This window comes from Sinocyclocheilus rhinocerous, unplaced genomic scaffold (assembly GCF_001515625.1).
Source record: "Sinocyclocheilus rhinocerous isolate Xijiao unplaced genomic scaffold, SAMN03320098_v1.1 scaffold1561, whole genome shotgun sequence".
Lineage (NCBI taxonomy): Eukaryota > Metazoa > Chordata > Actinopteri > Cypriniformes > Cyprinidae > Sinocyclocheilus > Sinocyclocheilus rhinocerous.
Window position 1 is genome coordinate 156632 of NW_015652263.1, and position 11668 is coordinate 168299.

An 11668-nucleotide genomic window follows, 5' to 3' on the forward strand; every position below is an offset into this window, starting at 1 on the left:
AGTTCTCTCTTGCGTCGTCAGATTTATCCATATGTCTGCTCTTCTCTTACTCATTTTTTGAACGTTTTATGCGATGTGCAGCAAGTGTATGTTAGCTTATGTCCCGCCGGCTCATATGTACGTATCTAACCTCCGAACCACGCAGCTGATTCGTTCTGAATGAATCTCTTCCCAAATCGCCCTCCCTAACATTTTAGTCTAGTTTTTATTTGTTGACGAAAATGTCAATAGATTTACGTCATAGTTTTTGTCATTTAAAAAGAGTTTTAGTTCGTTATCGTCTCATTGTCGTCGGTGAAAAAAATGTCCTTGACGAAAATTATTCGTCAACGAAATTAACACTGGTACAGACCACCCTTTTCCCTTAAGATTTCCAATGGATTGACCAACCAACCACTGGTGACTGCAGTGTTTCTTCAGCCTCGCTAAAACCTATTCTAAATAATGAATGCATGGAGGGTGGCTTCTGGAATTTTTTTCTGGCCTTAGCACAGTTTGCCAGGGACAGTCTTATTTCCCTTCCGTCTCCTGTGGTCCCACAAGCCTGACGGAACGTTCTGAATAGATTGAATGGACTGTTTTTGCCATGGCTGTTAATATTTATTTGCATATTTTGAAAAGTCATTGAGCCTTGTAGTAATTTCAGTGTTGGGCAGTCAACTAACTTGTAGGGGGTTTGGAAGCTAGTTGAACCCTGATATTATAAGGCTCTTCTTCATTGTCTGATCATCATTTGATAAATTACCGCTTCCATGATCAATAAAAGTGTATTTAATGCTTTTTTGAAACAATAATTGCACTAGATGTAAAGCACTGAGTATTGTAAATGATAAACAATTGATAATAAGCCCAATTTACATAGAAAAGATAGACAGTAATTCAAGTTGAACTGGACTAAGGGTGTTTAGTGATTAAGACGCGGATTATTGCTCTAAAAATGGGAAAGTTCTGCCAAAAAAAGGAAAATTGTGTCATAATTTACTCACCATTATATCATTCCAAAGTTTTCTTTTTTCTGCAAAACAGAAAGAATATATTTTGAAGAATGTTGGCTACAGTCAATCGGTTTTGGTGTCCATTGATTTCCGAAGTATATGGACAAAAAAAAAAACACTGACATTTCTCAAAATATCTTCTTTTGTGTTCCTGCAATCCATTTAAGGGCTTATACTACCTTTACTGTTGGATAAGGACCTAACAATAGCAGGAGAAAGAATAGTAATAATGCAGCTTGTTAAATTTCATTGTACAGAACCAGACAGTCTGCACAGATGAAAGACTTCACAGTCGATTCGTGATGAGAAACCACTACATTGAGGGTGGCTTCTGGAATTTTTTTCTGGCCTTAGCACAGTTTGCCAGGGACAGTCTTATTTCCCTTCCGTCTCCTGTGGTCCCACAAGCCTGACGGAAACGTTCTGAATAGATTGAATGGACTGTTTTTGCCATGGCTGTTAATATTTATTTGCATATTTTGAAAAGTCATTGAGCCTTGTAGTAATTTCAGTGTTGGGCAGTCAACTAACTTGTAGGGGGTTTGGAAGCTAGTTGAACCCTGATATTATAAGGCTCTTCTTCATTGTCTGATCATCATTTGATAAATTACCGCTTCCATGATCAATAAAAGTGTATTTAATGCTTTTTTGAAACAATAATTGCACTAGATGTAAAGCACTGAGTATTGTAAATGATAAACAATTGATAATAAGCCCAATTTACATAGAAAAGATAGACAGTAATTCAAGTTGAACTGGACTAAGGGTGTTTAGTGATTAAGACGCGGATTATTGCTCTAAAAATGGGAAAGTTCTGCCAAAAAAAGGAAAATTGTGTCATAATTTACTCACCATTATATCATTCCAAAGTTTTCTTTTTTCTGCAAAACAGAAAGAATATATTTTGAAGAATGTTGGCTACAGTCAATCGGTTTTGGTGTCCATTGATTTCCGAAGTATATGGACAAAAAAAAAAACACTGACATTTCTCAAAATATCTTCTTTTGTGTTCCTGCAATCCATTTAAGGGCTTATACTACCTTTACTGTTGGATAAGGACCTAACAATAGCAGGAGAAAGAATAGTAATAATGCAGCTTGTTAAATTTCATTGTACAGAACCAGACAGTCTGCACAGATGAAAGACTTCACAGTCGATTCGTGATGAGAAACCACTACATTTACTTACTGCAGCAGCTGAAAAAAATGAAGACATTACACTGGAGAAAGAAAGGGCTACATTTCTTGGAATGCAGTGTCATCCTCTGCAGCTGATGGTGATGAGTTCCTGCAAAATACATGGAAATAATGCTGCAGTCTTGCCAGTTTGTGTCAGCGAGCACTACTGTATATGCATTCGTGTGAGTTGCGGTTTGCCAGGACTTGCTTCAGTCTCCCAGAAGAGGCCACAGAATGATCACACTTACTTGTCTGTGGTCTGTGGGTGTTAAAGCGCTCTGGTGTCAGTACTTCTGCTACACCGCTTCGTGCACGCATCCGTTGTAGTTTAGTGGTCAATAAACCGGTGTCCAGGGGCCAGCAGTCGCCATCTTTTCAGCCAGCATTTATTGAGCGAATTTTAGTTATAGTGCCTTGTTTATGGCCAGGCTGTAAATCTGCAAATGTAAATGTGCCTCAAGCAACACAAAGCATAAATAATCAAAGACAGACTATTCCTAACAAAATTTTAATGCACCGTGTAATTTATCTCCTTTCCTCTCTTGCTGCTGTAAGTGTCTAGTAAGTACTGGATGTGAACCAGCGAAATGGATAACGTTTGAAATGTATCCGCAAAAATAACGTTATACGGACTCTATGTGTGTGTGTCGTTGCAAAAACCAAAAGCTCAGTTGGCTCAAAAGCAAAATCGGACCAAATTAGAACAAATAAACAGTTCGGTTTATATGGAGCTTTTGGACACTGCAGTGAAATCAATCCCTGCAGTGGATGATCAATAGTTTGAATAGGCTGTGAATAAAGTGATTGACAATCACCTGCGGTTCAGCTCACAGCTGGAGGTTCCTCTTTTTTCAGAGGATTTGGATTAAGCATTACGCATGATTTTTCAATAATTTAAGTTGAGCGTTTTAAATCAGATGGACACATCTTCTCCAAAACGTAGGCAGAATTATTCAATTGATTTGAGATGAACTCTACTAAATAACATGTTGCATATTTTTGGTTTATTTTCCTTTCCTTTAAGCTAATATTATGCAAAATAAGATGCAATTTTGATAAGTGAACTCTTAATTAGTTTTCACGACCGCTCTTGGAACCTTTGCATACACTATTTTGAATTCGCTGATAGGCTGCCAATCAGTGAACAGCTGGAAATGTCTCTTTAAATCTCTTTGATTAGATTATTCAGCCTGGGGTGTGATGCTGAGCAAGATTATTACCAAGAACATATGACAGAATATATGAAACATACTGCTACAAACTAATTTGGAGATTTCATTCACATTACAGTATATACTTGAATTAATGAATCTAAATTCTAAATAGCATCTAAATTAAATGAATCATTCAAGACAAAATAGTATTTAACATCACTGAATCAACCTAAATACATTAGGTTACACTAGCAAACCTAAATGTAAGGGTTAGAAACAGCTCCTCATGGTAACAATTGCATGTGACCACTTTTTGCAATGCATTAGGAATGAGAAGAAATGAGCTTAATATAAAATGCTTTCCCTTCCTCATTTCTTGGATTTGGCCTTGAAAATATATATTAAAGGAGGACAGATTGGGGTCACTGCGGGCCAGGGGAACAGCGGGCCAACTGTCATGTGTCTACCGCCCCACTGTGACACTCTTTAGAAGCGAGATTATGACTGTGGAAACCTTCTTCGCTTAAACATTTCTTACTGAAATGCTTCATTCAGAGATACTAAAGAGGAGCACATAACAGCCAGATGGTCAGAGATGGTGGCAAGATGCTTAGATGAGAGAAAAGAGAGCTTTCCAGGCAGCATCTGAGCTCCAGGGTCAATCCCATCAGCCTCTGGGATGGAACTGTTGCTGCCCTGCTGTAAGTGAGATGATAACACGCTGGGAAAGTAGATGAAGACAAATGAGTGCACCAGTCTGGACCTACAGCACCCGCTCGCTGCTGTCCACCAACAGCCATGAAGACTCAGCGCTATGCTATTACGACACAAGAGTTTTGCAGCATATGCCACAAGAGCAACAGCAAAATAGACTAATAAATAATACATCAAATAAAGGCGAATAACATTTGCTTTCGAACTTAATGCCCTTTGAAATGCACCGTGGAGTCGTCAGACTTCCCTGAATGGAAAATGGAAAGGACCTTGGCTCTGCATTATTATTCATAAATGCATTTGTTTCTGTGTGAAATGCAATACCATTTACCAGCAAGCACACAACAGAGCGAAAGGGAAGACAACATAAGATGAATTATGTGTCCCACACATCTCACTGCTATAACATTCATTAACGGACCATCCTTATAATTAATCGAGCCGCCTCCCTTTGGCTCCATTAATTACAGTTATTTAAAGTGAATAATAGTCTTTAAAAAAAGCTCTGGACTACTGCCAAATTCTCCGGTTTACCAATATGACAAGAAACTTATCTCTCATAAATACACCATGGCCTCATTTCTGGTTCATTTTTCAAAAGTGATTTTCAACTGAATGAATCTATAGTGGAAAATCCTAGTTGAGTATTCAAAGCAGTGAAGGCATAGCGCCTGTACAAGATGATTTCATAGAACAGGTATTTTCATTTTAAATTGAGTAACAATTAAAAAAAATATACAAACACAAACTCAAGCATAGCAGCAAAAACAAATGAAATAAATACTCTACTCTGTTAGGAAAAATAGCTAGTTAGTTGTAGTACCTTGATTTTATTCATGTTACAAAATGAAATATGTATTTGCTCGCTACAGAGATGAAAGATGAACAGAAATAATAATTTATTTCAGTAGGATTTGACATCAAGTGCCCACTAAGGGCTCATATAAATATACAAAATCTGCCGTAAGGCAAAAACACAAAGCCCCTACATATGTGTTGCTTAACCTCTTTCGATATGTATGTATTTATATATACAATAACTCATCTAGGGTGTATACATTTATACTTTGGTTGTCAATCAGATCAATTTTTTAATGGAACTGATTGCATAATTTTAAATAATTTGCGAAAGATCCATATCAATATTTGCTGAGAAGAAAATTAATAGATGTTTTTAAAAAGGATTATTTAAGAGACATCAAAATACAAAAGTCAAGATGTTTTTTAGCATGTCACGCCATGAGCGTCACATTTTTATGATGGCGTGCCTAGACAAAAATAGTTCGAATTTAAAAATGTCTTTATTTAGCTCAATTTGTCTTGTGTGGACGATTCCTTAATCTATACTGTCAGCTCTCTGTAAATCTGCTTCATATACATGTAAGTAGCTTTTCATATTTGTATATATTATTCATGAATTATGTATACATGGGGAAAAAACGGTTTATGAGAACATGATGTTGCAAATGATTAAAATGAAAAACAGATTCATTCAGATGAATATGACATGTTAAAGGATCAGTTTAAAAAGAAAATTAGACCTTGCAGTACTAGAACTTTCTGATTTTGAAAATAAGATAAATAAAGGTGTAGAATGGCAGATGCAGTGGGTGTTAATTTGATTTCTGTCAGCTATGCATGCATCCTCTGTCTTGTAAAGGATAGATTTGTTAGAAGCTGCTCCATGTACTGGCAGAGGGGGAAAAAACTACCAGACGCCAGTCACTCACTGTTCATAGCTAGAAGAATAATGAGCCCTCAGGCTGATTGACATTCTCAGCCGCCTCGTCGTTATGGTTTCCTCTGGTGCTGGCGAGGACACCCGCCCCTGCATCTCAAGCGTTTATGCAAATCTAGGCCTTTTGCCAGCACTAGGCCTAAAAAGAAGGGGTTGGGGGCTCAAAAGGGGTTCAGTGAGCAAAGCTGTGCTTGTATGGAAAGCTGCAACTGGCCCAGTTATCTCTAATAAAAATCGGACTCAGAATCAGAATAATGACATTTTTACCCAGAGTCTGAAGCTGTAAAATGAGATTGAAAATGAATACTTGAAAATAGAATGTATCATTGTGAATCGCAACAAAAAAGTATATTTAATGAGAAAAAAATGTAGAGCGGTACTTTTATCCATCGGGAATTGCTTACATCATAAACTGGGCGTTCTGTAATATGAGTTTGATAAAACAATGCTATAGCTATTTGGCTATTGGGTCATATCTAATAACCTGTGTGGCCTAAGGGGTCAGTGGAAAAAGAAATCCATTTCAGAAGAAAAACGAAATGTATTTTAATTACAAAAACATTTTCCCCCTTTAGATTATTGTGTAAGAACAGAAACCTGCGTTAAGAAAGTAAATAGGATCAATTTGACTTTAAGACCAGCTTGATTAACATTGGTTAGATATTCTGTTTTTATTCTCCTTTAAGTCTTACACATTAAACCAAATCCACATTCATATTAATGTGTGGTGTGGTGATTATGCGTTTAATGCATAATCAGTGTATGGCTCAACCTGTGTTTTCATCTTCTGTGGGCCCAGATATATTTGAGATGAAATAGACTGGGAGAATATATGGGGCACACAGTGGGCTCTGTAGAGCTAGACTTGCTTGATTGGCACAAATGAATGGAAGCGAGGGACAGCCCACCCCTGAGTTAGTTAGACTTGTTACAAGGTTTGTTTTTGCCACACAAAAGGATTCTCAGTGGAGCTGAAATAATGGGCTGAAAGTTTCAAGAATGTCTAAAGTGAATAGAAGGAAAAAGTGCTGCAAGTTATAGAAACGATTTGGCTCAGATTAGCAGTACTAAACCAGATTTCATTTCAGTCAGCCAGCTAACAAACATGTTACATGATTTAAAAAAAAGAAAGAAAGCTAAAAAAGGAAAAAAATAAACATTAGAAACATGAATGTGCATTTGAGAATGTTGACATGAAAATCAGTTATGGTAATTTTATAGCATGTTTTATCACTCTTGGCAGGCAAACATATTTGTAGCTGAAATCAACTAGGACATACTGTACAAGGAACAGTATGCAAATTATTCTTTATTCTTTATTGACTAAAGAGTTTCTGTCAGTAATTTTCATCTGTTAAGCTTTGAAAAAATATTTTCAACCTTTTCAAATCTCAAGAGATGTAGGTTCAAATTTTTTGGGTCTGTAAAATAGTTTAATGTTTTGGAAAATAGTATTTCATTCTCACTAAGGCTACATTTATTTATTTATATACAAAAAAAAGGTAAAAACAAAAAAATGTATTTTATAAAAAATATATCAATATTTTTCAAATGTAATTTATTTCTTTGATGGCAAAGATGAATTTTTAGCAGTCATTACTCCAGTCTTCAGTGTCCTTCAGAAATCATTCATATATGGTGATTATTATCAATGTTGAAAATAGTTGTGCTGCTTAATATTTTTGTGGAAAATATGATAAATTTGTTTTTTCAGCATTCGTTGGTTATTAGAAATTCAAAAGAACAGCATTTATTTGAAATAGAAATATTTTGTAGGAATATAAATCTTTTACATTGTAATCATTATAACCTTTGGTCCAAAAAAAAAAAACTGACCCCAAACAAAAAAAAGAAGCAAAGAAATTGCTTTTGTAGCCAAAATGCTGCTCCTCTGAAACAATTTTCCCATAGACTTAACGCACACAGACTTTTAAAAATCTCTACTGGTTTCCACTTTCTTTTTGGACTGTCAGACCCCTACCCCGAGCCCTCCCATAGCTTGCACCTCGATTAGGAGACTGTAGTGTTCCCTCTTAGACTTTTCACATCTGCCGTGTACTCATAAAGACAGACAGGAGCACAAACAGGTAATGCTTCTCCAGCCAGCAAGGCCTGCTCTCCTCTCTTAATGGAGACATACTACCAGAATAACTGCCACACACTCTCTCTATATTTCTTTCTTGTCTCTAGCACTCCGGTCTATCCCTGAGAATAAAAAAGTGAAAGATGTGCTTCTAACTGCTTTCTATTTTCCCACCAGGTTCCCTGAAGTCTTTGAGCCGTAAGAGCTCCGAGTACATTCTGCCACAAGTACTTCTGTCATCGAGGGGAATGTAACGCCACTGTCGAGTTTTCACTTAATCCTCTCACAGGTAAACGGCGGGACATTTTGCCGGAGGAATTTTGCGCTCAAAGAGTTTTTAAACAGAATGTGAATAAGATATCACTGGTAGAGCTTGCTAGAGAATGAAGCACCTGGAATAGGTCTCTGCCTTTTTTTGTTGGAACAATGGCAGCATGAAATCATAGACTCTAGGTTTTTTTCAATTACCTGGAGGGAGGGCAAGATGGCAAAGCCCTTCTACAGGCTTCAGCGCTTCTTGCGACGGACTCAGCTGCTCTTCTTGTTCCTCGGTGTCGCATACATTATGGCTGGAAGTGTCCTCCTTCTGCAGAGACATGGATTGGTGGTGTCACAGCGTGGGACGAGCAGTTACTTTCCATTGCCGTCTTTGCCATCTCCTCCCAGGGCCCTGGAGGCACCTGCCCTCCGGACAAGTTATGGAATAATAGGCGCTCGGGTCACCAGAAAGGGGGTGGGATTCCAAAGCGTTTTAGCCGAAGACAACGCTGGACCACAATGGCTGATCTCACGAAACCAGGAGATCCGATATCTGAGACGTCGCTGGTTCCACAGCCTCATGTCCGAACAGGAAGCATCCAGAGTGGAGAAAGTTCTTCCGAAAAGAAAAATCCGACACAAAGGTGAAGCTCGGTGCTAAATGAGCTGTGTGCTTTTGAGAATGACAAATTGGTTGTTTATGATAATTGGTTTATTTTCTCAATTATCTGTATTCCAAGCTGTGCTGCGGAATCTTTCCATCTGCAGAAAAAGGTCACGTTCTGAATTTCTGATGCGATTGTTATTCTCTGCTCAGGCACGTACATTGGCTGCTTTCTGGATGACGCCAAAGACCGGGCGCTCAAAGGGATGGTGTTTTATGACTTCCGGAAAATGACCAGCACCTTGTGTCAGGACACCTGCACGGAAAGGTATGTGATTAATACAGAGTATACTCAAATACTCACAGCTTTTGTTTTAATCACGGAGCCACCAAAAGCAGATAGACATCTGTTGCCTGGAGGCTCCTCTGTGCTCATCTTAAATCAAGAAATAATGAAACAGTGTTTAGGGAAAAGAACATGCAGTGTGCATCCCTGTGCCAGCTGGCCGAGCTCATGCTGGGAATTGGATCAGGCCCAATTAATGGAGCGCAGCTCTGGACCTGGACTCCGCTAATGCTGGAGGAGAAACATCTATCTGCCATGATGGAGTATACACTTTTTCAAGTTCTTAGGCCGGCGGATAATTGACCACCAGAGAACAAGTGTGAGGCGGACTGACCTCCTGTAATTACCCCCAACGTTTCAGAGCTTATTTAATTACTTGGGTGACATTTGCAATGTTCAGGGGGAATCTAAATAGTCCATTAGAAAACATGAAACCTAACATGTGCTAAAGATGATCTTTTATTCACGCTGACATAGTCACTTCCTATGAAGAAGAAAATCATATAATTAACAGTGTTGACAAATTTAAGGCAATATTATGTTCTTGCTTTACAGCTAGAGAGATGGTCTGTATAAACTGTACAAAGATCAAACAAACAAACTTGAAAATGCATTTTTTAGTTATTTCAAATGACCAGTGCAAGTAGGTAAAGAAAATGTTCTGAAAATATTGATCATCAGCCACGGAATCAGTATTCATTTAATATTTCAAATTAAATTTTGCCATTAAGACATTTGACATTCTGTTACAATGCATTAAATTAAATACTTATTGACAAAATGATGTAATTTTATAATTTAGAAAACATTGAAAATAATAAAATTAAACAGAAAAGGAAAAAGAAAATAATTCAGAATGGATAACAGAGTTGCAAAGCCTAAATAAATCTCAAGACCAAAGACCAGAAATACCATTTTAAGTGGCATACAGGTGCATCTCAATAAATTAGAATGTCGTGGAAAAGTTCATTTATTTCAGTAATTCAACTCAAATTGTGAAACTCGTGTATTAAATAAATTCAATGCACACAGACTGAAGTAGTTTAAGTCTTTGGTTCTTTTAATTGTGATGATTTTGGCTCACATTTAACAAAAACCCACCAACTCACTATCTCAACAAATTAGAATACTCCATAAGACCAATAAAAAAAAACATTTTTAATGAATTGTTGGCCTTCTGGAAAGTATGCTCATTTACTGTACATGTACTCAATAACTTGGTAGGGTCTCCTTCTGCTTTAATTACTGCCTCAATTCGGCGTAGCATGGAGGTGATCAGTTTGTGGCACTACTGAGGTGGTATGGAAGCCCAGGTTTCTTTGACAGTGGCCTTCAGCTCATCTGCATTTTTTGGTCTCTTGTTTCTCATTTTCCTCTTGACAATACCCCATAGATTCTCTATGGGGTTCAGGTCTGGTGAGTTTGCTGGCCAGTCAAGCACACCAACACCATGGTCATTTAACCAACTTTTGGTGCTTTTGGCAGTGTGAGCAGGTGCCAAATCCTGCTGGAAAATGAAATCAGCATCTTCAAAAAGCTGATCAGCAGAAGGAAGCATGAAGTGCTCCAAAATTTATTGGTAAACGGGTGCAGTGACGTTGGTTTTCAAAAAACACAATGGACCAACACCAGCAGATGACATTGCACCCCAAATCATCACAGACTGTGGAAACTTAACACTGGACTTCAAGCAACTTGGGCTATGAGCTTCTCCACCCTTCCTCCAGACTCTAGGACCTTGGTTTCCAAATGAAATACAAAACTTGCTCTCATCTGAAAAAAGGACTTTGGACCACTGGGCAACAGTCCAGTTCTTCTTCTCCTTAGCCCAGGTAAGACGCCTCTGACGTTGTCTGTGGTTCAGGAGTGGCTTAACAAGAGGAATACGACAACTGTAGCCAAATTCCTTGACACGTCTGTGTGTGGTGGCTCTTGATGCCTTGACCCCAGCCTCAGTCCATTCCTTGTGAAGTTCACTCAAATTCTTGAATCGATTTTGCTTGACAATCCTCATAAGGCTGCAGTTCTCTCGGTTGGTTGTGCATCTTTTTCCTTCCACTCAACTTTCTGTTAACATACTTGGATACAGCACTCTGTGAACAGCCAGCTTCTTTGACAATGAATGTTTGTGGCTTACCCTCCTTGTGAAGGGTGTCAATGATTGTCTTCTGGACAACTGTCAGATCAGCAGTCTTCCCCATGATTGTGTAGCCTAGTGAACCAAACTGAGAGACCATTTTGAAGGCTCAGGAAACCTTTGCAGGTGTTTTGAGTTGATTAGCTGATTGGCATGTCACCATATTCTAATTAGTTGAGATAGTGAATTGGTGGGTTTTTGTTAAATGTGAACCAAAATCATCACAATTAAAAGAACCAAAGACTTAAACTACTTCAATCTGTGTGCATTGAATTTATTTAATACACGAGTTTCACAATTTGAGTTGAATTACTGAAATAAATATATATATATATATATATTGCGTTCTGCAAGTGAACAACACCTTGTGGTGCCATCCCAAAGAGGCACAAAATCTCTATCACGGACCTTTTCCTGGACTGTGCCCAGCTGGTGGAATGACCTCCCGATCTCAATTCGAA

At 38.0% G+C, this 11668-nt stretch overlaps 1 protein-coding gene across 1 annotated transcript in view; it reads left to right on the forward strand.

Moving 5' to 3' along the window:
- Positions 1 to 11668, forward strand: part of LOC107714157 (WSC domain-containing protein 1-like) — a 27637-nt gene that overhangs the window by 2256 nt on the left and 13713 nt on the right. The window contains exons 2-3 of the mRNA XM_016519906.1: positions 8040 to 8764; positions 8938 to 9052. Coding sequence (XP_016375392.1) covers positions 8347 to 8764; positions 8938 to 9052 — 533 coding nt within the window. The 5' untranslated portion in view covers positions 8040 to 8346. The remainder of the gene's footprint in view (positions 1 to 8039; positions 8765 to 8937; positions 9053 to 11668) is intronic.